This window comes from Callithrix jacchus, chromosome 10 (genome assembly GCF_049354715.1).
Source record: "Callithrix jacchus isolate 240 chromosome 10, calJac240_pri, whole genome shotgun sequence".
NCBI lineage: Eukaryota > Metazoa > Chordata > Mammalia > Primates > Cebidae > Callithrix > Callithrix jacchus.
Genome location: NC_133511.1, coordinates 30,607,919 through 30,635,631, shown reverse-complemented (window position 1 = coordinate 30,635,631; position 27,713 = coordinate 30,607,919). Strand labels below are relative to the sequence as shown.

General features: G+C 44.7%; 1 protein-coding gene across 1 annotated transcript in view; it reads left to right on the top strand.

Moving 5' to 3' along the window:
* Positions 1-14,024, top strand: part of SNX19 (sorting nexin 19) — a 99,855-nt gene extending 85,831 nt beyond the window's left edge. The window contains exon 10 of the mRNA XM_054241741.2: positions 14,005-14,024. Within this exon, the coding sequence (XP_054097716.2) occupies positions 14,005-14,009 (5 nt within the window). The 3' untranslated portion in view covers positions 14,010-14,024. The remainder of the gene's footprint in view (positions 1-14,004) is intronic.
* The last annotated feature ends 13,689 nt before the right edge of the window (positions 14,025-27,713 follow it).

The window sequence follows — 27,713 nt, the reverse complement described above, 5'->3', positions numbered from 1 at the left end:
ATAAATTCCTGGACACCTGTGTCCTCCCAAGCCTAAACCAGGAGAAAGCCGAAGCTATGAATAGAACAATAACAAGGTCTGAAGTCGAGGCAGAAATTAAGAGCCTACTACACAAAAAAAAAGCCCAGGTCCAGATGGGTTCACAGCCGAATTCTACCAGACACACAAAGAGGAACTGGTACCATTCCTTCTGAAACTATTCCAAATAATCCAAAAAGAGGGAATCCTTCCCTAATCATTTTATGAGACCAACATCTTCCTGTTACCAAAACCCAGCAGAGACCCAACAAGAAAAGAAAACTTCAGGCCAATGTCCATGATGAACATAGATGCAAAAATCTTGAATAAAATACTGGCAAGCTGATTGCAACATCAAATCAAAAAACTTATCCATCATGATCAAGTAGGATTCATCCCGGGGATGCAAGGCTGGTTTAACATATGCAAGTCTATAAATGTGATTCACCACATAAACAGAACCAAAAACAAAACCACATGATTATCTCAATTGACTCAGAGAAGGCATTTGACAAAATTCAACAGCCCTTTATGCTAAAAACTCTCAATAAACTAGGTATCGGTGGAACGTATCTCAAAGTAATAAAAGCTATTTACGACAAACCAACAGCCAATATCATACTGAATGGGCAAAAACTGGAAGCATTCCCTTTGAAATCTGGCACTAGACAAGGATGCCCTCTCTCACCACTCCTATTCAAGATAGTACTGGAAGTTCTAGCCAGAGCAATCAAGCAAGAAAAAGAAATAAAGGGTATTAAAATAGGAAAGGTGGAAGCCAAATTGTCACTATTTGCAGATGACATGATAGTATACCTAGAAGACCCCATTGCCTTAGCCCAAAAACTCCTGAAACTGATAAGCAACTTCAGCAAAGTCTCAGGATATAAAATCAATGTGCAAAAATCACAAGCATTCCTATACACCAATAACAGACTTAAAGAGAGCCAAATTAAGAACGAACTGCCATTCACAATTGCTACAAAAACAATAAAATACCTAGGAATACAACTCACAAGGAACGTAAGGAACCTCTTCAAGGAAAACTACAAACCACTGCTCAACAAAATCAGAGAGGACACAAACAGATGGAGAAACATGCCATGTTCATGGTTAGGAAGAATTAATATCATGAAAATGGCTATACTGCCCAAAGTAATTTACAGAATTAACGCTATCCCCATCAAGCTATCATTGACTTTCTTCACAGAACTGGAAAAAACCACCATGAACTTCATATGGAACCAAAAGAGAGCCCGCATAGCCAAGTCAATTCTAAGCAAAAAGAACACAGCGGGGGGCATCACACTACCAGATTTCAAACTCTACTACAAGGCTACAGTAATCAAAACAGCATGGTACTGGTACCAAACAGAGATATAGACCAATGGAACACAACAGAGGCATCGGAGGCAACACAACATATCTACAACCATACAATCTTTGATAAACCTGACAAAAACAAGCAATGGGGAAAGGATTTCCTGTTTAATAAATGGTGTTTGGAAAACTGGCTAGCCACGTGCAGAAAGCAGAAACTGGACCCCTTCCTGACACCTTACACTAAAATCAACTCCAGATGGATTAAAGGCTTAAACATAAGACCTGGCACCATAAAAACCCTAGAAGAAAATCTAGGCAAAACCATTCAGGGCATAGGAGTAGGCAAGGACTTTATGACCAAAACACCAAAAGCATTGGCAACAAAAGCCAAAATAGACAAATGGGACCTCATCAAACTCCACAGCTTCCACACAGCAAAAGAAACAGTCACTGGAGTGAATCGGCAACCAACAGAATGGGAAAAAAATTTTGCAGTCTGCCCAACGGACAAAGGGCTGATATCCAGAATTTACAAAGAACTCAAAACAGATTTACAGGAAAAAAACAAACAAGCCCATACAAAAATGGGCAAAGGATATGAACAGACACTTTACAAAAGAAGACATACATGAGGCCAACAAACATATGAAAAAATGCTCATCATCACTGGTCATTAGAGAGATGCAAATCAAAACCACATTGAGACACCATCTCATGCCAGTTAGAATGGCAATCATTAAAAAATCTGGAGACAACAGATGCAGGAGAGGATGTGGAGAAATAGGAACACTTTTACACTGCTGGTGGGAGTGTAAACTAGTTCAACCATTGTGGAAGACAGTGTGGCGATTCCTCAAGGCCTTAGAAATAGAAATTCCATTTGACCCAGCAATCCCATTACTGGGTATATATCCAAAGGACTATAAATCGTTCTACTATAAGGACACATGCACACAAATGTTCATTGCAGCACTGTTTACAATAGCAAAGACCTAGAACCAACCCAAATGCCCATCGATGATAGACTGGATTGGGAAAATGTGGCACATATACACCATGGAATATTATGCAGCAATCAAAAATGATGAGCTCGTTTTGTTTGTAGGAACATGGATGAATCTGAAGAACATCATTCTCAGCAAACTGACACAAGAACAGAAAATGAAATACCGCATATTCTCACTCATAGGTGGGTGATGAAAAATGAGAACATGTGGACACAGGGAAGGGAGTACCAAACACTGGGGTCTATTGGGGGGAAGAGGGGAGGGACAGCGACGGGGGGAGCTGGGGAGGGATAGCCTGGGGAGAAATGCCCAATGTGGGTGAAGGGGAGGAAGGCAGCAAAACACACTGCCATGTGTGTACCTATGCAAATGTCTTGCATGTTCTGCACATGTACCCCAAAACCTAAAATGCAATAAAAAAAAGTAAAGATAGGGGCAAATGCAAAATCTGGTATTATAACTCTGATATATAACTCCACTTTTTATCTTCTGTGGGATTTAAAAAACAAGTACATACAAATAACTATAAATCTATGTTAATGGGTACCCAACATATATAATTCATGACCTCAATAACATAAAGTATTGGGAGTGGTTTCAAAGAAGTACGGTTTTTATATGCAATTGAAGTTAATTTGGTGTCAATTCAAAATAGAATGTTATAATTTTAGGATACTATATATAATCCCCATGTAACCCCAAAGAAAATATCTTTAGAATATACACTAAAGGAAAATAGAAGGAAATCAAACTTGTTACTACAGGAAAATCAATTAAACCCAAAGAATGACAGTAGTGGAGGAAATAAGGAATAAAAAAGCTATAACACTTACAGAAAAATAACAAAATGGCACAAGAAATTTCTTCCTTATTACTAATTACTTTCCATATAAATGGATAAAACTTCCCAAACAAAAGGCACAAATTACTAGAATGTATTTTTTAAAGCATAATCCAATTATATGCTGCCTATAAGACACTCACTTTAGATCTAAAGACACACATAGGTTGAAAGAAAACAGGTGGTAAAATATATTCTGTGCCAATATCAGCAAAAGACACCTAAGAGTGGCTATGTAAAGATATGGACAAATGTCAGGTAATACCAGACAGCATACTATTAAAAACTTTACAAGAGACAAAGATTATCATATATTGATTAAAAGGTTAATTTATCAAAAAGATTTAGCAAATATAAGCATGTATGCCCCAGGTATCAGAGTTCTACCATATATGAAGAAAACATTGACAGATTTGAAGAGGGACATACACAGGTCTACAATAATAGTAGAAGATTTCAATACCTTACTTTCAAAAATTGGTAAGACAGACAGACAAAAGGTCAATAAAGAAATAGAGAACTTGAACAACTACAAAGCAATTATGCCTAACAGACATAAACATGACACTTCACTTAACACCAGCAGGATCCGTGTTTTATCAAGTGTTACCTGGAACATTCTTCAGGATATGCTAGTCCACAAAACAAGTCTTAACAAATTTAAAATGACTGAAGTCAGACAAAGTCTCTTTTTTAACAGCAATAAGATAAAGCTAGAAATAACAGTAAAAGAAAAACTCTGAAAATTACAAATATGTGGAAATTAAACAACACACTTTTAAACAACCTATCGGTCAAAGAAGAAATCACGAGGGCTGTTAGAAAATACCTTGTGATAAATGAAAATGAAAATACAGCATACCAAAACTTATAGGATGCAGCAAAAGCAGTGCTAAGAGAAAACTTTGTACCCATACGTATTTACACTTAAAAAGAAGAAAGATCTCAAATCGACAACTGAATTTTATACTGTTAAGTAACTAGAAAAAGAAAAATTATTGTCTGAGAGTTTATGTTACAAGGCATCAAAGAGATTATGCTTCTCCTGATGGCCTGACCTACCCTGGATTCGATGATTCCCACAATGTTTCAACATCTGTAGCTGCAAACTTTCTCCAGCCCACACTTCCAACATCTTGCAGGATAGTTGCACATGTGTGCTATGTTCCACATGTTCAAAATTGAACTCTTCACCTTCCCATTGAAATTTACTTTGCCTTTTGTGGTTCAAATCCCAAACCACAAAGTCTTCTCTGGCTCTTTGCTCTCCTTTACCATCCTCCACTCCACAGCAAATTGGGGGCAGTGCCTCTACTATGTTGTTCATACCTGTTTTCTTTCTATTATTCAACCACTGTTTCCATTCAGCCCTCAGAACTTGTTACTAGATACTGAAATAGCTTCTAACTACCTGTATTAAGTGTTAAGAGCATGGTGTCTGGGGCTAAAAATCAAGATCTGAATCCTAGCAGTTTTCTGGCAGTTTGGACTTGGGAAGGTCACCCAGCCTATGTATCCTTTACTCATCTGTAAAATGGGATATAATTCTCTCTACCTCAAAGATTGAAATGACAATTAAATAAATTAATTCATGTAAGTCAGTTAGAATAGTTGCTTGAATACAGCAGGTATTCAATAAAGGATGATTATTATTACATTGTGGCCTGAATTATCTTTCTATACCATAGTTCTGATAAAGTCATTCCATAATCAAAAATAGTGATCCCCATTGCATATAAAGTCTTAAGTCCTTGACTTCAAGCTCAAACCTTTCTTTCTGGCCTAATTTCTCCATGTTCCTTCCAGTAACCATACACTCCAGGATGGTCTGTTTGATGTTCTTAAAATATGCTCTGCACATGTCCACCTTATGAACTATGTTCAGGTGATTATTCTCTTTGGAAACCCTCCCCATTACCATCTGTCAAGTTCTAGCTGTATTTCAAAGTTCAGGTCAAACGTTATCCCCTGTTCCCACATGAAGCCTTCCCAGATTAAACTGGTTATAGGTACTTTTCCCTCCTATGTACCCATGCATTGTTCCTTTGTTTTAGCAATTATCAAAATCTTCTCTGCAATGCAGTTAGCTGTGTATCTGTATCTACAACCAATACTCAAAGGCAGAGATCTTTTCAATGCTTCTTTGTTGCCCCAAGACCTACAGTGTCTAGCAGTCACACTTTACTTGCTACATATCTAACATGCAATGACTCTGAATGTTGAATTTATATGGACCTATTTTTTTATTTCTCCAAGACTATGCTCACAGGCCATGGATTGAGAAAGAGGACCAGTGTTGACAATAAAATCCTTCAAAAAATGGGAAAAGACTTACTGCTTCACTCCTTCAAAAAATAAATAAATAAATAAATAATAAAAAGAAATGGGAAAAGAATTTCCTCTTTTCCATTTTACCTGGTATACCTTAAAGAAGGGAATAGCTTGGAATTCTACTGTAAAACTTTGATATTGATCATTACATATGACCCTATGGCTTGGGTATCTCTAGTTTTGTCTCAAAAGGCTCTGATAAGGTCAAATCCTTATCATAAAGGAGGGGATATAGTTAGTGAAGAAGTGTGCTGCTGCTGCTGCTGCTGCTGCTGCTGCTGCTGCTGCTGCTGCTGCTGCTGCTGGCTTTTGAAAGCTGCCCTCTAATTTGCATTAACAATTCTTACAGAAAAAAGAGAAATTTTACCAATTACTTTCTCCTGAGCCCCTGTTTCTTACAAAGCCAGTGGAGTTAACTGGATTCATCCTGAATCCCTAAAGAATTTGTAGCATTGTATTTCCTTTGCTGTCTTTTTTTCTTAATTTCAACTATTACTGAGCCCCTCCATGAGCCAGACTCTGTCCAGGTCTTCAGAAATACCAAGATGAATATAATTTTCCTGCCTTCAAGGAGATCTCAGTTCTATGAAGGGAAAATAGGGCTATATAAACAAATAGCTAACAAGTGATGAGTCTGAAGATGAAGACATGGATAAGATGTTGCACGGACACAGAGGAGAGACTGATGAACTGTTCTTGAGGGGGGTGAAGGCTGATATATAAGTAAGGTCTCAGAATATGTGATGTTTGGGCTGAGTCTCGACGTATTAATTGGAGCAAAGTGGACCCAAGGGATGACATGTAAAGGAAAGGCGAGAGCAGTGCATGGGCTTGGACTTGTTTAGAAGAACCCCAGCTAATTCTATGACTCATGTTTTTATAACATCTTGAAATACATTATTACCATGACAGCCCTGTGATGTAGGGGGTATTTTCATCCCCAGTTTACACAGGAAAGATTGGAGAACCCAAAGGGATTAAGTAATTTTCCCAAGGTTACTTTGCTACTCAGAAGCAGCATTCTCTTAGGTTGAGTTTCCAACCTAAGAGAAGGAGTACGAATATCTGCTCTCAAACCCATGCTCAGAGCAAAAAAGAAATCTTTCACACTCAAACCAAGCAGCTCTGCAAAAAGAGTGCATTTCCTCTTAGGAACCAGAACAAGACCCAGGCCTGAAACTAGAAGGTCTCTACCACAGCCACCCCCTAACATATGCCTTGACAAGGCATGGCATCTTGTTTCTAAGGGGGAAAGAAGTGCTTATAAACAAGACTGCAGAATCTTAAGACAACAAATCACTCATTTAAAAAAGGGAACAGTCTGATGAGTTAAGTGCAAATGAATCAGAAACATATGGATTCAATCTATTTTAAAAGGCCCCATAGAGTTCAGAGTGAAGGACAAAACCCTTGGAGGAGATTACATTTGGGGACTTTTCCAAACCCAGGGCCATTAGTTCTGCCAGGCCCAGAGCTGCACTGGCATATTGATCTCTAAGGAAACCAGCAGACCGAGAACCTCAGAGAATTATAGGGGTCAATGTATCCTAAGTCCTCAAGCACAGACTTGGACATTTTCAAAGCAACAGCCTCCTAGAAACACCTTTCCTGATCATCTCATTCTGGACACAGGCTGGGACACCAAGTCCAGCCAATAATTTCTCCTTAGAAACTCAACTTCCACAACTCTAAAAGGGTGTAAAAGTTGAACTGAAACCCTTCATCTTTCCCCAAAATCCCCTCCCTTTGAATTGAACCCTTGTGAACAGTGTCCATGCCATGCTTTTTATCAACACATCTGGATCCTTGGGCTCCAGAGCATTAGCCTTGGAAGGTGAAATCAAGACCATAGTCCTCTTTGGAAACATCAGACAGGAAATGAATGTGCACAGAAATATTGAACATACTCAACTAAACAGGAAGCACTGTACGAAAAAGAGAAAGATCCAGACTCGTCAGTCTGATTGGGTTACATCAGCCATGAAAATAAACCCAAGCAGTAGGCCTGGAGCCCAGAGAGATCAGGCCGGTTTAATGGAAACCAGGCAATGAGCAGGTGTGTCTCTCTGAGCATAAACATCCTGGATGGTACCCCGTGTTCCATGCCTTCTCCACGGTCTGAGTTCCCACCAAAGGATGAGAGCCCATCTCAGTGTTTGCTGGGCCTTTATTTCTAAACCCACCCAAGTGCCCTCTTCCAGATAAAATTCTGGCCTGCTCTGTGGCTGATTTTTCTCTCACAGTGAGGTTGTCATGGAAACCGGCCTTTCCCATCCACCACTGACTGAATCAAGTTTCGGGGCAGGGTGGGGGAAGTGCTAAGAAAAATGAGCAAGTGGAACAGTACTCTCCCCAAATGCTGCTTAAATTGAAATCATCTGTTCTCACAGCCCAGGCTCCCCTCCCCAGCCACACCCCGGCAGCTGTGAAGGTGGGCGGGGCAGCCGCCCTCACCAACAGGGTGGACCAGGGTAAGGTGATATGCTGAGAAATGCACTGAGAAATGCACTTCAGGCTGCTTTTCTCAGCTCCTGTTGCCAGCTTTCACACTGGGCATGTGCCAGTCTCTGGGTCCCTGCCCTGGGGCCACAGAGATAATGAGGAAGTTCTAGGGATAGTTGGGAAGCTGAGTCTCACAGGCATTCTCTATCTTCTGGAAGCTCCCATTTCCCCCCTCCCCAAGACAGGCCTTCTCCCTTCTTGATACCTGAAATCAGCCACCTTAGCATTTTGTTTCTTTAGCTTAGGACTTTGATACTTAAGGCAAATAACCCAGGTGAAGAAGGAATATGATCACCTTACCATGAAGAAAGGATGGAGAAAGGTGGTCAGAGGGTGAATTTATGGCAACTTGCAGGGAGGGGAGGCAGGCGCTGAGCACCCCAGTGATGAAGGACATTCACTGCCCAGGCCCCCAGCCCTGGCCCTGGGGCAGCATTCTGGAACTGAAGCAGAAAGGGCACTGGAGAGCCCAGGAGCCCCCACTGGCCCTGCTGCAGAAAGTGGACATTGTCAGCCTCAGTGAGACAAATTTGCTGAGAGTCTACTATGTGCTAGGCATGGCCTCAGATACCAGGACACAGCAGTAGCAGAACACTATGGCCTGGGGGCAGGGGAGGCAGATACTGTCCAGAGTAGTTCAGGAGCCATGTGGAACACCAGAGACCAAAGATGCTGCCTTCATCCCCTCGCTTGGTTCCCAGGCTGAAGTCCAGAGCCCCAGGGCCCTCTCTAGCAACAGATAGTCCTTCAGCTAGTCCTGCCCTTGCAGGGAGTGTTCAAAATGTCTGAGGAACTTCTTTAGATGCAGTAGTGAGCTCCCTGGCCTGCAGAGCCTGAAGGGCTGCCTGGGGTAGATGGAGAAATGGCTCACAGCCTTCTTTAGCCATGTCTCAGTGTCCACATCTGTTACTTCAGCACCAAGAGTTCTGATGCCCAGAAGCCAGGGAGGACAAGTCCAGGAAAGGACACTGCTTGGCAATGTTACACAGCACTTTGGCTGAATCTGGCCCAGCCTCCTGCGGGGGAGATGCTTCCAGAATCCAGTTACCCCTTCCTCCCACACCACAGGATCTCCACATCCACAGGGTTGGGGGGTGCCTCCAGATCCCACCCACTGTCAGTGAATGTTCTCAGCAGGTCTGTAGATAGAAGGAAAAGGTGACCCGGAAAGGGATGAAGGAGAACAATGGGCAAGGGTACGAAAAAGGGGATAGGATTCGGTGGTGGGCTTCTTGCCTAGCTTAATTGTTTTCATCCTCAAAATGATTCCTAACAGCTGGGCCAGGGATCATCCTGCTCAGATTCCACAGACTGCGGAGGGAAGCCAAGGGACTTGGCAGGGGAGTCATGAGGCCGGTGCACGAGTGAGCTCAGTGCAGGAAAGGAAGGGGTGAGAGAGGCCCAGCCATTCTGCTCTGTTACAGCTTTTTTGGTGGGTGCTTTGAAGAGAGAGGGGTTGGCCACAGCCCAAGCTGAGTCCAAGCTTTCCTGCCAGGGTGTCCTCACCTCCCTCCATATGACACCCAGGGTGGTCACCTTCAGGCCTTCCCTGGACACCTGACCTGTGACATAGCTTCCAATTTCCTGTTGTCTTGTGCCAGCTTTCTCAGGTGGCCAAAGCAGAGGGCCAGCAAGGCCAAGGGCTAAATTCAAATCCCCAAGGAGATAAGTGAGCAGCATTCTGGTCTGTGGCCCCAGGTGGCTGCCCTGACCCTAACAAACCATGGGACGCATGTTGGCCTCTGGTCAGGAGAGGAACCAGCTGCAGCGTGGGGCTGAACAGCATAACCTAGCTCTGTCCAGGCAGCCGTAGCTGCATCAACAGCAAAGAATTGCACATTTCAGCCCCTGAGCTTCAACACATGTGGAGAACATGGTGGCAGGGCACCACGGTCCCGGCTTTCAGCCTCGAAGTGGAAAGGGTTTCAATACATGTGCTAGTTTCTTCCAGGCTGTCTTGGTTTCATGATCTGAATAACTATAAAACTCTCTAGTATGTAAAATAGGTGACAAATACCAGGACAAAATTAAGCACGGAAGATTAAGAGTCTCAGACTAAGGATTTAGCCGTCCTGCAATATACTTCCATCTGAATTTTAGCCATTCATTCAATCAATACCCCTGGTGTGCCTAATAATATTAGCAAATGTGCCAGACTCTGCTATAATGGCTTATCCTCTCATTTAATCCTTGTAACAGTCATCTAAGGCAAGTACTGTTATTATCTCTATTTAACAGATGAGCCCACTGAGGCATAGAGAAGATAATTTAATTAACTCATCCAGGTCACAAGACTAAATCCTAGAGCAGGGTTTGGAACTCAGTGCTCCTGACCATCATCTATATACTATGTGAAAAGTACTGTGCTGAGTTTTGTAAGGGAGTGAAAATACATTTACGATGTGGTCACTGCCCTTGGGGAATGTAACATCCTCAAGATTTGAGGAAGCTCTCCAGGCTGGTTTGAACAAGTTTCCTGCCCAACCTGGGGCTTTGACCTCCGTGTACACCGTTGGCCCTTTGAACTTGAGTGCTAGAGCCAGGCCTCCATCAGCTAGCCCCTCTCCTTCCCCTACCCATTAAACCCTGACAACTACTGAAATCAACCTTATAAACCTAAACCTATTCTTCCAGGCAGCCCAGCCAGAGCTCCTTCCTACCTTGACCATTACCCTGCGGTAACAGAAAGGATTAAATAGCCCTTGCCTAGCTTCATGACAAAGATCTTGTGCAGAGACCAGAGGACACAGCTGAGTTGGGCCCACTGCCTGGACTCAATCCCCCAAAGCCAAATGTGAACCAGATCAAACAGCAGAGAAATGACACACATTGAACAGCCAGAGCCCATTCTGTCTAGCCCAGCCAGCAAGGTCACTCTCAGCTGTCCACTTGCAAACAGGTCACTTAGCATTTCAGTGACTACCCTCACCTGCAGATCTGGGGGATGGTACCTGGCATTTTGTCTAGAACCTGATTTCTCTGGGACCCCAAGAGCTTGCACAAAGTATTATAAATGAGCAAAAGTCAAAGAGGATTTCATTAGGAACTTGAATATGAAGGCTCTCGTCAGGGTTGGAGCAAACAGGGCCAGAAGGAGCACCAATGTCTGAGTGATGCAGATACACAAAGAAGGCCCAAGAGGCATAGAAACATTCTGGAGCTAGCCAGGGCTATCAGGCACCATCGCAGAATGTCAACCGATGACCGGATCTCCTTCCCTGGGGAGCCATTAAAACACAGGTGCGTTTTGGAAACAGGAGTTGGAGGAGATGATCTCTTCGTTGCACTGTTTACTTCTGGCTCTACAGTCACCAAGAGTCTTTAGAGAGGGCCAGTGGATATGTTTGGGGACCTCTCCTTGCCACAGCAGCTGCCTCTGTCAGAGATACTAGGGCACAGGAGCCTTTGAGCGGCTTGTAACAAATCTCCTCAACTAAAAGAGCCTCAAACTAAGAATTTAGCCCTCCTGCATATAATTACATCTGAATTTTAGCTCAGAGGGAGAGAAAGGGCTTCTTGGAAAACATGCCGTGGTTTTACCAATGTGGGGCACGATGTGCATGAGGAGGGCAGGATAAATCAAAGGTCACCCCCTTTCCTGAAATCAGGCTTGGTTGTAGAAACCAGCAAGGGTTCCACTTTATTCCAGGAGGGAAGCCAGGCGGGGCTGGCAGAAGCCCCCAGGTCGTCCAGAGCTGCAGCAGCCTCCAGCCTTGGGTTTCCAGAGTAGAGAGCAGGTTAACACCCAGTGGTTGCCCCACCGCCCTCCTTTGCAGCGCCCCATCCCTGCCATCACAAGTGAAGGCCCGGGATCTGACAGTTGCCTGGGTTATGGCAAGTTCCAGGAGGTGGCAGCCGTGTGTAGTCTGAGGAGGATCTGACCCACCCCCAGCACCTCACCAAAGCCACTTGGTGACTGGGAGGTTTCCCATCCTGCCACCCCACCCCACCTCTGGCTTCCCAGGAGTCAGAGATAGATTCATGGGCCGTGGCTAACCCAAGACAGACAGCACACCCGTGTGTGTGGAGAGGGTCTCCGAGGCTGTGCTCTAGAGTGCCCATGAAGCTCAGCTGAGTTCCAGAGAAGCGGGCAGGAAGCCAGGGCTCCAGGGCACCAGGCCTGCTGCTGCCAGCACTGCCGTCCCGGAGAACCTCAAAGCGCAGCTCTACATGATCTGAGTAATTTTAGCTTCCCCTTTGATCCACACACTCTTCACAAAGGGCAGGGTTATATAGTTCTTGTTACACACACTCACTGGCATTTAACTCCTGCCTCTTCAAACCAAGATAGGAAAATAATTAAATAATCATCAGAATGCCTTCTAAAAATGTGCAACAAACTGGCGATAACACTACACGCTTCTCAGGATCTCAGAGCTTGTGAAGTTTCCCAGTGTATAAGGCACTGGCCCCTGTTTGCCCAGAGTTTCTAGGATATAATATTCATGTGAAAAGGTGCCCAGGTCTGGCTTTTCAGAGGCAGCAAAGAAGGGAAGGGCCTTGGAAACATTTTTTTTACCACTCCACAAAAAATGATAATCATAATGATATGGGAAAGGAACGCCCAAATTAAAAATAAGTGGTTTGTGGCTTTAAAAATAAAGTTTCTAGATGTTTTACAGAATCACAAAGTATTAAAATTGGAAGGGGCATTGGATACTACGCAGACCCAGCTTCATGCAGTGCAGCTGCCTCCTCTGTGCCATCACTAGCAGGTTGGTGCAGACACTGTTCGTCTGCCTCCAAGAACAGGGCGCTCATTACTATGCTTTATATAATTTTTTCTTACATTAAGCCCCAATTCCTTTTTCTATAACTTCGAGCAAGCACTGCAAACGGTGTCCTCTGGAGTCGCTATACATAGCTCCACTGCGCCCCCTCTATGACCTCCTTCGGATCTTTGAAGGAGCTTTAGCATGCCCTGCAGTCCATGCCTGCTTCTCTACAGGCTAGATTCATTACTTTGTCAAACAGCCTAATTCAGGAGGCCGTTGGCTGCCTGGGTCTTTTCCATGTTAGGGCAGGTTTTGGCAGGGTGGTGGTTACGGGCGCTCTTCTCCAGCAGCGTGCCTCCTCGCTCTCCACCATACCCTGTGGAAGTTGTACCTATGGACAAGCAACCTTTCCACATGGCAGCTCTGGGGCTCAGCCTTCGTCAGACCACGGGGCAGAGTCAGATTCGAAGAGTAGAATGACTCATGGGTGCTTTGACTGTCTTCCTTCACAGAGGCAAATAGGCTGATGCCAAGTTGGAAGCTTCAAGAGGGGAAGAAACGTGCCTGTCTGGTACACTGCTGTGTCCCCAGTAACAGGCACATAGCAAATGCTCATAAGGACTTTCAGATGAATGAATAAAGGAAGGAAGGAAAGCAGGCTGGGATCAAGTGAAGCGATACACACACACTTCTGTGGATTAAAAGTCTGTACCTCAAATGTACGGGACCCCTGCTTGCAGCCCGGAGCCTGCCCAAACCCGTCAAGCCCAGATCTGAGGCTCTGCACACCACCCTGCTTCCATCCTCCGTTGCTCCTTTAAACCATCATTACCTCCTCCCCCTTACCCCCACGCCAATCTCTTCCCATTTCCTCTTCCTCCCCTTTCCATCTCTCCCAAGGAACTGGCCTCATCAATAAAAGTTCCAGGATATTCTTCTGGGACATAAATTCCAAAGAAAGCCAAGCAAGAAGAAGAAAAAATGGCAGAAGACCTTGTATTGCTTTTGGGGCCCATCTGATAGCCTTTGGCCCTAGACTGACGTGGGGAGGACCCCCACAAGTGCTCATTGTTCCAGCTGCATGAACAGCAATCCCTGGGTCAGGGTTTGGAGGGAGAGGCTGTCTGGGTTGCGCCCATTTTTGCAGGGATCTTTAGTAATGAGGCCTGGCTCACAGCCTCCTGCCCCAGGCCCATATGTTGTTGAGCAGCAGACAATGCAATTGATCTGTAAGTGGACGTTTTAATTTTTTATTTTTCCCCTCCAGGGTAAAAAGCAAAAGGAACTCTGGCAACCGGTAATCTATAAACTCAGCAAGCCTCAAGACTTAGTCTATCTCACACATGGAAAATAACTCCTGAGCTCTCCCTCACCACCCCCACCTCTGAAGATAAACTGTAATAAAATCTTAACTGGCTCCCCTGTTCTGACAGATAGGGGACGACTTGCTTTAAAGGACCTTCATGTTCTGTGGCTGCCAAAGACATTTAAATTGCATTCAGGAGTGACTCCTCTGCCTAAAACACTGACCAAGCTTGAGGCAGATTTCCCTGGGCACAGATCCATGAGCCATGTGCTCTTGGTGGTCAGGGCTGCTGAAGCTGGGTGCAAGGGCAGTGGGAGATGCCCTGGGCTCACCGGGCAGGAACTGTGGGTTGCCCTTGGGCCTCAGGTGTAGTGGCTGAAAGGTGTCTGACAGCACTGACATTGGGGGGAGTAGGGGATGCAGATGGGATGGACACTTCCCATTCCCATCCCCCAAGCAGCTCAAGCGAAAACTGCTCTGGATAGCTCTTATTTATAAGGAAAATATGACAGAGGTACATTTACAGAAAGGGAGCGAGCTGGGGCCTGAACTATTCCAAAACCCTTGGGGAAAGGGACTAGGGCAGCGGGGAGGAATATTTAGTGACAGCTGAGTTCTCTTTTCTTCTCTCAAGTCTTTCAAGTCATCAGAAGCCCCTGGAATGAAGAAATCTGGAATGGGAAGCCTGTGGGAGGTGTGTGAGAAGGTTTGGAGATGCGGAGAGAAGACAGCTTTAAGGAAGGTTGGGAGGAAAGAGAACAGAGAGAAGAAAAGGAGGGGCATGGAGGAGGAGAATGGAAGAGGGAAGGAAGGGGGCACGCCAAGGCAGAAGAGAATCAGGGAGACAAAAAAAAAGGAGTGGGGTGTCTCCAGGGAGAAAAGCTTAAAAACAGAAATGAGTAAAAAAGAAGAAAACCAAGTGGTTGGGGGGACAGGCTGAATCTTTTGAAAGAAAGGTTCAAAACTGGCAACTTCTCCCAACTTATAAAACAGACACTCCTGGATTTAATTTCTCCAAATCAGAAAACTTCCCCTGAATCTTTTTTTTTGTCCTAGTTGCCAGAGAGCATTAAAGTCAAATTTACTGCCTAAGTTTTGTGATCTGCTTAAGCCAGGTGGCCGAAACATCTACATCTGCTTCCTTGAGAGGTTCCTGTGAGTTGTCTCTCCCAGCAGTACTGACTGCAGGCCCAAGGCTTGGACAAAGGGTGACATACACTCAAAGAACAAGGAAGATATGTTCCCCTGGACCCAGCTAATCTCAGGAAGAGGGTAACATAGGTCCCAAAGAAAGGGAGGCACCAGCTGTGCAATGAGAGGACGCAGGGGAAGTGGAGGAAACCGGGGAAAGGCGGGAATCTGGGAGGGTCATGCACAGAGTCACCTGAGAGAAAGCTCAGATAACCATCTCAATTTTTGCTCTTGTCTTATTAGTTTGATTAATTTTTAATCACCTAAGATTTTTAGTTGACAACACAAGAACATAGTGTAAGTGGCCAAAGGTCCCCGAGGTATGCAGTGAGAAGTAAGTCATTGGCCCTGCTACTGTTCCCCTCCCGTCAGCCCAGGGAAGGGGAGGAGCTGCTGACACCAGTTCCTTGTGTGTGTAGGAAGAGTGTGTGGTTCTCGACGAGGCTTACAAGGGGTCCCTGCCCATCCTAAGATGGAGTTAGAAGGGCTGTTCTGTGGAAGTGATGCTGGAGCTGGGAGGTGAAGAACAAATAGGGCTTCATTCGTGAAAGAGGATGTTGCATGTGCAGAGGCCTGTGGTCAGCATAGAAACAGCACTTTTGTTGAAATGATGAGCAGGCAGTGTGGTCCAATTGCAGACAGTGAGGTAGCGGGTGGGGGGAGAAGAGGCAAAAGCGGTGGGCAGAGCTTGGCAAAAGCTGGGTCAGGGTTTCCCAGGCCATGTTAGAATTGTGTCCTGACAGTTGAGAATGTATATGTGACAGATACATTTTACTTTTAGGAAGAAAAAAAAACCAGTCACTGTAGCTCCAGGATACAGAAAAGCAAGGAGCCAGCAGTGCTCTGGCCCACGCCCACTCAGTGTCACCTTTGAGTCCAGCTGCAGCCATGGGGGACGCTTCCAATCGCATGAGCGCTGTTGGCCCATGCGTAGGCACAGTCTGGACGTGCACCGAGTTCATACTTCCGGGAGCAACCGTCAGCAAGGCGCAGGGACAATGAAGGCTCAGAAGGTCCCAGGTAGACCCTAGGCACCCAACCCGTGACCTCACTTATATACCCAGTATTGTCGGTCCCTCCTCTCCCACTCTGCTTGTCCTTCACTTCTGATTCCTGGGGCTGCTTGTCAGTAAGCGACCAGCACAGAAACCCTTGTTGTAGGCTCTGCTTTCAAATGTGTCTCATGGTGACAGGGAGGCAGTGGCGGTTGTTCGGATAAGACAGGACTGGAGGTGGTAGCCACAGCAATGAGGAGTTCGGAAAGATTTTTAGAAGGTTAAATCGAGCCTGCTGCAGACATGTTCTCCAACACCATTTTCTTTCAGGTTCTGGTTGACATCCAGTGCAGGTCTGCAGCTTGTGGGAAGCCCAGGATGGAGGAGATGTGGTCATGTGCCACAGCCCTGTTTTACAGCTGTGCAAATGGCCACCAAATATGGAGGTGGAACTCAAAACTAAGGTTACAGGAGATGAGACAGTCCTAAATTTAGGTGAATTTATAATGGGGCCTTTGGCAGATATCCAACATGAATTAATGTCTCCTTCAGGCAAGACTACATAGCCAGGACCATTGCAGTGGAGTTGCAAATGTCTGAGATAAGAAGGGAGGAAAACAAGGAATAGTAAAGGCTGTTCTTGACTGAGCCATGCACATTTATGCCCCAAGCCGATCCTGTGAAGTAGATACTACTACCCCTATTTTACAGATGAAGGAATGGAGAGGGAGAGAGGTACCATAATCTTCCCGGTATCACTGGAGTTATGCAAGATAGAGCAGGCACCTGCAGCTTGTCCAAACAGCTCTAAAGGCCTGTGTTTACCACCTACCTCCTGAAAGCCCCCTTTCAAATACCCCTCTGCTCCACAGAGGGAGAAGAACCTGGGGAGAGTTCAGCCATCTCTCTTCATGCTGGATCATCAGTGGGTTGCCAGTAGATCCTGCCACTCAGTAGATGAGGGGCAAGATGACATTTGGTGGCTGTAGAGAACCAAGAAGACCATGGTGTGCCCTTGTCATGCTGGGTGGGCCAGAGGCAGCACTAGGTGCCCCTCATTTATTGATATTTAACAAACAACTTACATCAACTCAAGTAATCCCCATAGTAATTCCATGATGTAGGTTGCAGTAGTATGCCCTTTTTATAGATGAGGAAACCAGGGTGAAATAAAATGACTTAATACTTTGCCCAAGATGACACAGTTAGTAAGCAGCAGAACTGGGGTTTTAACTCAGAAATTGCAACATTGGAGTTCTAAATCACTGTTCCACATTGCTTCTAATTCCTGCATATACTTTGTAGAGCTTGCCTGGCATCCAGGGTCAATCAAACGCTGTGAGGCTAGAGCTTGGAAGAAAACCAAAAATGAATTGAGCATGCACTCAGCCCTCAAGTAGTTTATTCTCCCGTATGTGTTAAGTATTTCCACAAATAATCATGAGACTATGTAGAAGGCAACAGATGCTTAATGGGAGATACTGATAAATACTGTGGGGTTCCAGAAGGGAGAGAGATTCCAGCATGGGGAATGGGGAGAGGTGGCACATCAGTTTGTTTTTGCCATATAACAGACCACTCCAAGATTTAGTGGCTTAAAACAACATCTACTTATTACTTCTCACAATTCTGCAGTGGGCTGGGAAGTTCTATTCAGGGCTGGCTCAGTAGGGCTGGATAATTTAGCATGGTCTCATTCACACATCTAGGATGACTAGGATAAGATGGCCTCTTATCTCCCAGAAGTCTAGTCTAGTTTCCTCCCATGAAAGAAGGTTCCTATCAGCAAGAGAGAGCAAGCCCTGAGCACACACTTTTAAGCTCCTGGCTGTGTCCCCTTTGCTAATGTCCACTGGCCAAAACAAGCCGCATGGTCAAGACCAAGATTCAAAGCATAGAGAAATAGAGTCTACCTTTGGTGGGAAGAGATGCAATGTCACATGCAAAGAGACCTCAGAGGGATGAGAAAAATGTAGAGGTAGAACCTTCTTCTGCTTCTCTTTTTTTTTCAGTAAGGCAGGATCAGAGAAAGCTTTATAGAAAGGAAGGGGCTTGAAGGATGGTGAGGCCTGGGACATGTGACAGATTTCCCATACATGGAGAGAAAACCCACAGAGGCAAGATAGATGAAGGGTTTGCAAGGACTTCCTCTGGGCTAGTGGAAGGTTGGGAAAGTAAGTTGAAACAAAATCATGGAGGAGATGGAGTGTGATCTTTAAGAACTTGGACAGTCTCCAATGGCCTTCTAAGAGGTTGACCTCTGCTTGTAGGGGCACAGGCCTTCCAAGAGAACCTGCCCCACCTGCAGCTCGGCCTGTTTTCTCCTGTTCCTCCTGTTTCTGCAGTTCCATCACCACTGACTCAACACTCAAAGGACCTATGGTAGCCAGTCTACAGGCTGCCAAAGACCTACTATGGCCTGTCCTGAAAAGGTGAGCTGGGAGAGTGATAAGCTGGGAAGAGAAATCTGGGAGATGGAGGCATGAGGAGCAGAGGTGAAGGTGAAGGGCACACTGAGGTTCAATGACAGACAGAGCATTCAAATCCCTGTTCAAATTGGCCATGTGGGAGGTGAGGGTGAGAAGGTCAGCTGGCAGAGAGCAGAGAAGGAGCAGATGAAAAGAGAGAAGCAGACACAGAGAGAAGATAGGTCCCTGAAGCAGCCTCAGGTCCTGAGGATTTCCTCTTCCAGAAAGGTTATTCTCTTTCTCCTCGGGTTTTGAATGGCTTTGTCCCTGCATCAGGTGATGATGCATGGGTCTGCCCACTGCATACGGTGATTGGTGATTCTGCCCCCTGCATCAGATGATTGATAGAAGGTTCTGTCCTGTGCATCTAGTGATGGATTATTATGTTGCATTCCATGTGATGGGTGATTCTGTCCCTGTTTCAGATGGACAGTCCTGTCCCCTGTGCCAGCTGATGAATGGTTCTGTCTCATTAATCAGGTTCTGTTCCCTGCATCAGAGATGGGAGATTCTTTCCCTTGCATCCCTGGCAAGAACATAGGTTGGAATAAAATCTTAAAAAGGGACAAGCAGACCAGGGATGAAAATATATCTTGCCAGGCAACGAAGTTAGGCAGAACCTCAAATGTAGTGGGCATTCAAAAGAGGAACTGTTCTTAAGATGAGCTATATTTTCTCTAAGTCTTCTAGCAATTAGACATACCATAAAGTGGTGACAAGCCACCTCATTTGCAGACAAATCCTTTGATTTGGTAAAGTCTTGAGAGCTTAAAAATGTTAATTTGCCATCTATGTATTTCTTCATTATATTTCTTTCAAATATTTTATCAGTTCTCACTCTGGTTATTAAAAGCCAGAAGCCATCCCATTCTTCAGAATTTCTTTGGGGAGCATTTACCAAGTGCACCTCAGCAGTGGCACAGTAAAACATATTTCCCAAACCAGAAGTCACACAATAGTCCTACCATCCAGAGCCCCATAGGGTGGAGAAATCCCCATTATAATTAAAATCTGATTATTCTGCTTTTATGTCACCTCCATTGCTGTGAGGGCTAGTCTAGCTTCCAGAGCACAGAATGACACAGATACAACGTGATATGTCAACCACTCATGTTTCTTTTTTATGAGATCAATGTTTATAACTTTGCAGTCAGCCCACTGACAGACTGTAAAACTTGGCTTATTGGAAACAGATACATCAACCATAAGGCACCACTTGCTGAAGACTGACTGCAGTCTTCCCTGGGTATGAATTCATCCTTAGAGAGAAAGCCACTGGCACTGGCGGTGTCCTGATTTCATCTAGAAATGTTCAGGCACCTGTCTTGGATCCCCTTGACAATGCTCTTTGTGAGAAACACCCACGCAGCAGTGTCTTGTCACCACTTGCATATGTATGCGTTAGGCACTATGGCCTGATTGCTTATGAAATGTACTTCAGCAGAATTCGGACCCCACGAATGCAGACGAGTCTTACCCTCAACAGTATTTTCAAAAGCTACGTATTGAGTGCTCTGCTCACTACCTGGGTACAATATATTCATGTAACAAGCCTATACATGCACCTCCGGTATCTAAAATAAAAGTTGAATTTTTTTTAAAGAGTAAAAACCATGAAACCCTTAAAAGAAAACATCGGAGTAAATCTTCATGACCTTAGATTTGGCAACAGATTCTTAGATATGCTAACAAAACATGAGCAACAAAAGAAAAAAAGTAAATTGGATTTCATCAAAATTTAAAACTTAAAGGACATTATTAAGAAAATGAAAGACAACCTATGGGATGAGAGAAAATATTTGGAAATCATATATCTTATAAATGTCTAATATTCAGAATATATGAAGAACTCCTAACTCCATAATAAAAAAAGACACAACCCCCAAAAAATGTGAGGACTTCAGTAGACATTTCCCCAAAGAAAATGTGTAAATGGTAATAAACACATAAAATGTTTAATATCATTGGTCATTAGAAAAATACAAGTAAAAGCAGCAATGAGATTCCTTTACTGGGATGGCTATGATTTAAGAAAATGGAAAATATTAAGTGTTGGCAAGATGTGGATTTTTTAAGTGTTTTCTAGTCTATTTGTGGTCATAGAAATATTTCCTCTTTTGTGAGCTCAAAATGCAAGATGGAGCATAGGAGCCAGCTTCCACTTCAAAGGAGGGGTGCTTAAAGCAGGTGCCTCTTTGGATGTATACTGCTAGCATGATGGAGACTTCCATGCCTGTTTCATGCATATTCTATTCTACTCTGCCTCTGTCTCACCTTTGCTGCATGCTCAGAAACTACTGCTGTCCCCACATCAGTCTCCTTGGGTCTAAATTGATCTTTGAGCTCTGTTGATGGAAAGGGCTTAGAGTCCCCCTGTTGCAACAGCTTTGTTCTCTTTTGCAGTATGCCTTGGTTTGCAAGTGACTCTCTTCCTTCAGTGTTCGAGGCATTCAGCTACAGATGAGAAGCAAATTCATGCAGTTTCATGATGCAGGCACCATTAGGAAATATGTCTCCATGGCAACCCCAGGGTTACCTCATCCAACAGCACTCAGATGTTGCTGACCACAGAAACTTTTTTTTCAAATATAGACCAAGCATCCACTCTGTCTATAGAGCCAAGAGTTTTTTGTTTGTCTGTTTTTGATATTCTATGCCTCTTTTCGGAGCCCTTGGGGTAATGTCACATGTTTGGGGAGCATTTTTTATGTGGACAACATTTCTCCATTCCTCTGCTTCAGCACATGGAGCTTTCTTTCCTCCAAAAATAAGAGGGCTTTTCTAGGGAGGTGGTGTCATTATTCATCTCTGTTCTAGCCACTGGCTGTTACCAATGAGTTGTTTTAATGTTTTGAATCCAGAATTCATATTTTCTCAGCCTCAGCAGGATCTGGCCCACTCAGCACTTGATCAGGGCTGTTCATGGGAAACCCAGGTGCTTGGAATGGGAGTGAGACTGACTGCTGCCATAGTGACCTTCCACTCCTCCTGTCCAGACTGGAATCATTAACTCAGGCAGGCACGTGGTTAGCACTTCCCACTCCCATTAGCCTGCTGGGGATCAGCATTATTGGGAATGACGTCGTCTGCCCCTCTGCAACTCCCCAAAGAGCTAACTTAATTGTTGGGAAACATTGGAGAAAAAGATGTCATTCCTCTACATGATTGGTTCTCAACATGGGGGGAGGAGAGGGATTTGTCCCTGAGGGGACATTTGGCAATGTTGGGAAACACTTCGGTTGTCACAACTAGAGGAGGGGGTACCAGTGGCATCAGAGAGTGACCAGGGGTGCTGCTAAACATTGTACAGTGCACAAGCACCTCTACCCCCACCCCAACAATGGATGACCCAGCTCAAACTATTACTAGTGCTGAGGTTGAAGTTGAGAAACCCTGCTCCACATAATCATATTGCACCCAGCGAGATGGGGATTCCTAGCATTCAGATCTCACTTATTATCGATGGAAGGGCAAACAATGGGTTGTTTATTAACTGTTTGAATAAATGCCTGTAAGTATATTCACTGCAGAACTCCAGTAAATAGAAGTGCTTTCTTGTGACAGGGAGAGTTCGCAGTGCCTGCTAATCCCTCCTGGAAAGCCTTTTCATCCCTGAATTACGATCTCAGCCCATGTTTCCTCACATTGCCTCTCTGTTATTAAAATTCCTTTCTACACAATTCATAGGGACGTAAATCCTTCCTTTCAAGTCTAACCAATAATACTTCCAGAAAATTAGATTCTCCATTTAAAAAATTGTCCCTTAAAAATGATGTGCCTCCTTCCTTCCAGCCCTTCCCTCTTTCTGGAAATCTTAGGACAGGTAGGGATGGTGGGGACGAGGGGGATGAAATGAACCTCAGGAGCCCCTGAGAGGGGACTTATCAGGGAACCAGCATCTCATGGCCACACCTGTAATCTACTGTTTGTGTTTGTTGCTTTATAATCACTAGTCTTCTAGTCATATGACCTTGAATAATTACTTAAAATGTGATTCAAATGCTGTGCAAATATGGCCAGAGTTTTTATGTTTTCTTCAGTGGAGAAGTAGGATTAAGCAGTCCGGGAGCAGAGCTCCAGGGTCCGCCCATGCAGGAGTCAGCAACAGACTTCACCAGACAAGTCCCCAGAGTGAATCACTCCGGGTTCCCCACACGGGCTTTCTCCACCTGACTTAGCCAAGAGGCCGAGAAGAGATCCCATGTCTGGCTTTCTCACCAGGTTAGCTTGTTTTTGTTTTGTTTTGTTTTGTTTTGTTTTGTTTTCCAAAGCATGTGTAGCTAAGTCATATCAAGTCAAACTTAGGTCAAGATGACAGGCACCTAGAATTTCATACCCTCCGGCTCACTGCCATGGGATGGGTGAGGTAAGGCTCGGGGAAAACTTGCTCTGCTTCTCACTCAGATGAGAGATTTGGGGGTCCACGTCAGGAAGGTGGAGGTCCTCTGAAAAATGCCACCGACTGGAGAGGATGATCTCGAATGTTCTACAGACTCTACTGTAGTCCTTTGTAGTCATTAGATTTCAGAAAACTTGTTAGATATTTAAACTAAGATGGCATTTTAGAACTTTATAGATCATTGACAAACTAGGCATATCTGCACGGAAAAGGGAGGTTGATTATGGGAAGCGACCACCATAAGGTGAGTAGCTATCCACCACCTTACAATGGAAAAAAATTTTAAATCATATTAGTGGACTTCAAATCACAAGAAGGCTTCATGCCCAGATTAGCTTTGGGGCTGAGGGTAATCTGGATACACAGGAACTGGAGCAGCTGAGAAAGCCTCAGAACATCTGGACAACCCACTACGATTCAACCTTCCCATTCTGGGGACAAGCTCCACACTGCACAGGGAGCTAGAAAAAGGACCCACTGATGTTTCCGGTTGAGTCTAAGCCTGATAGGCCCTCTTCTCTGGTGCATTACACATTCTCACTTCCCGAGAGAGAATTTGATTGGTTTACATATAAACTTCCTTCTTGTCCATGTTGAGCAAATTTGGCTCTTGATCCAACTGTGACCCAGACAACAGGGTTGGCCTCACTGACTCTCCTCCCTGCATAGCCACCATTTTGCAGAAAAAACTGCCTGGGCCACTTTCCTATGGGGGCATCCAAGAGTGGAGCAGGTCCTTGGTGCTTCATGGATTCTCCCTCTAGGGCAGAGTCCAGTTTAAGATCTTCCTCGATGAAGCCGTCACTCCTAACCTCAACTGCTGTTACCCTCAGCTGATACTCTGCAGCCCTAGTCTGGAAGAACAGAGCCCATTTGTGATAGAGGAAGAACCTCCTTGCATTTCCTCACACAGCCTGATAGCAATTTAGCTGCACAAGGCCGTGAAGGAGTTGAGCTGGCTCTCCTGCTACGGAAAGCCAGCAAATCCATACAGATGTTTTTCTGGCTATTCTGGCCAGGGTGCAGGGATTAGCCTTGCTTAGTACCACATGGCATGGGGAGGTTAAGGAGTTCTCTTTGCGGATCAGGAGGTATATTACATAAAATCAAAATGTAAGTGTGTTCTTTTTGATAAGGCAATGTTTTCTCTTCTATTTTTATTTATATAACCTTATCACTTAGTCTCCTTTATTTCTTTCCCTCTGCCTTCTTTAGTGCTGAGACTGTCCTGATTCTGCAGGATAAACTCAGCTAGCTGAACAGCTCTAAGTGGGATGGTTTCTAACCCCTCTCCCTCCAACCACACCTGATAAATCTCATTAAGGGGCTTTACTGACCTCAATTTCTTATCCAATGCAGAAATCCTGCTCCACCAAGATTTTCAGATTTTAAGAGATATGACTTACAACCTAACAGGCCAGAGAGAATAGGGTGCCAAAAGGATACAAAGATTAGAGAGACAGACAGACAGATAGATCAGAGAGAGAGAGAGAGAGAGAGAGAATACCTGAGAGGGGACTTATCAAGGAACCAGCTCTCATGATTATAGAAGCTGAGAAGTCCTACCATGGGCTGTCCTGTCTGTATGCTGGAGAACCAGGGAGTCCTGTAGCATGGCTCAGTTCAAGTTCAAGGCCTCAGAAGCAGGAAGCCAATGGTGTCACTCTCAGGTTGAAGGCCTGAGGACACAGATAACTGCTAACACAGTTCTGGAATCCAGAGGCTAAAGGACTGGAGTTCTGATGTCCAAAGGTAGGAGAAGAAGGGTGTCCCATCATCACAGGAGACAGTGCAGATTTGCCTTCTGTCTCCACCTCTTTGTTTTATCTGGGCCCTCACCTGATTGGATGGTGCCCACCCACATTGGGTGGGAACAGATCTTCCTTACTCGGTCCACTGATTCAAATGCCAATTTCTACTGGAATCACCATCACAGACACACCAGAAGGCATGCTTTACCAGCTATCTGGGCACCCCCTTAATCCAGTCAAGTTGGCACCTAACACTAACCAGGACAAATGTATAGTTCATGAGCACCGGCACAGCTCTCCCGGCATCTGACTCTAACTCTCGGCTCCCCGACAATCCACACCAGCCTCCATCTCACTCTGTTCTCCAAGGCTTAACTGACCTCATTCAGAACCAGGGCCTGTCCTGCAGAATAGCAGACCAGCATCTGATATGCTCTGAGAGGTGAAATAGACTTCCTACATATACTATTTACTTCATAGAGGCATTTTATTTCATAAGGAGATAAAATTTTAAATGCAAGTATACTGAATTAAAAGCAAGAATACTGAACTAGACCCATAGGATGCTACAAAGGGCTCGTGGTATTTGCTCGAGGCATAGATACTGCTTGCATCTGTTTGCATACCTGTTTGGTAGAAACGGAGTTTCTGTTGGGGGATTGTAGAGGACACTATAGAAGAGGGAAGGAGCGGCCAATGGGAAGGCCACTCTCATCTTCTTAACAATTTTTAGTGAGTCTCCTCTGCTTAATCCATCTTCATTCCTAAGCTGCCCTGGTCCTTCTCCTATATTCGCCTCCTGATATGATATACACCTAGTCAGTGGGTCAGTGCAGGCTCCATGGAGTGGAAGACACTCCCACTCATTCTACCTCTAATCCATTCTCTACTTTAAAATAAAGTGGTTCTCTCTAGAAACTGAGAAATGAGCCTGTGTCCCAGAAAACTAGGATTTTTGCTTCCTCATTAGCCAAGAAATTGTGCAATGAGTAGAAGGGAAAGAAAGTAAAGAAAGGAAGAGCCCGACAATGGAGGGAGTGAAAGAGTCGTAATCTCAAATTAGTGAAACTGTGCTAAGCAAGGTCGAATAGTGATACCATGTCAGTCCTGGGGCTGTTGGCCAGCTCACCTTTCTTCCCCGCTCCCCACCTTCACTGTGTCACACAGCCAACTACTGCAGGCTGTATTTCTCAAACTCCCTTGTCAGCTGGTCTCTGACAGCCCAGCCATGAGAACACTGGCAAGAGACTGGAGGGCAGGAGGAGAGAAGGAGGTGGTATCTCTCCTTCCTCTCTGCCTCAGCTGGCATCTCTGACACAGGCTGTGCTTCCTCCCTGGCTCCAGGTTTGCAGCGGTTTCAGCTTCTTAAGCGACTGTTCTCCCAATCTAAGGGCACCATCCCTTCTTTCGACCTCCAGCCCTACGAGTGGTAGTGGTTTCCTGCGGCTACCATCTCTGGGTTACCTCCTTGGCCTCTAAGTGACTTCTCACCTCATCCAGCCCCTGTAAGCCTATTCCCTGCATTAAATTCCCTCTATTTAAAATACTCTGTAACTGATACAATCTCTCACGGGCCTGCCTTATACAATTTTCACATGAGTATTTCTTAACGTTGGCACGCACGCACGCACACACACACACACACACACACACACTAACAAAGAATTTCTTAGTAGACTCTACCAGAGCTCTGAGGCTTTCGAGACCTGAATTTTAAAGAAGGGTAGAGAGGCATCCAGAGAAAATGATCTCTTTGGTGTCATCTTCTCCAAAACTGATTGCAGGTAAGGCTCTGCCCAATTGTTTTGGGATTTTTGGCACCCTGTTCACATGGATGGATGACCCCAGAAGCAGACCTGGTGAAACAGAACTTCAGCCTCACCTCACATAAGCAGATGCCTTTATGTATGATGCTTTGCTTTTAAGGTGAACCTGTAAACATATAAGATGCTACCTCTTGCTTTCTCAGCTTCTTCCTATAATGCTGCTGGACCTTGTGGATATAACATTCATGTGATTTTAAAACATGGCCATACTTGAGGCCACATTTTCTTGGTTTTACAATTCTGACATGGTTTGAATATATGTGTCCTTCAAAATTCATATGTTCAAACATAAATCCCAAAGTGATGGTCTTAATAGTTGGGTCATTTATGAGGTGATTATGATACAATAAAGAAATTATTTAGGCAGATAGTGAGGGCAAAAAGGTCCTCAGCAAGCTTTCCCCCTTTAACAAAAAGCAGATCCCAAATAATACTTTTTCTAGCAAGAAGCAGCCTGAAAAAGTTGAGCTGCAGACATAGATAAGCAAGCTGGAAACTTGCACGGTGAATTCTGGCAGCTGTGCCAATAGAATAGGGCTCTCCACCTTCCCTTTTCTTTGTCACCACATGTACAGTAAAGAAGCAGGCAATGTGACACCGGTCAGGCAGAGAACCATCTGCATAATAAAGATTAGGGTGGGGCAGCCAGCCTTTCACATGCTATGTAAATGGCACACCTGGTCCAACCAATCTTTCACGTCCCATGTAAATCAGACACCACCTCCTCAAGCTCATCTATAAAACCTTCAGCATGTCACTGCAGAAGTGGCAACACATTTTCTCCAGGACACCTCTGCCACAGAGAGCTCTTCTCTTTCTTTCACGCATTGAACTTGCACTCTTACCTCACTCTGATGTGTCTGCATCCTCTTTTTTGTGGCCATGACACAACGAATCTTGGGTATTTACCCCCAGACAATGACACCACTTTGATTAGGCCATGGGGGCTCTGCCCCATGAATTCTTGAAATTAGTACCCTGAAAAAAGGGCCTGAGGGAGTGCGTTCAGCTTTTCTGCCATTCAGCTTCCACCACATGAG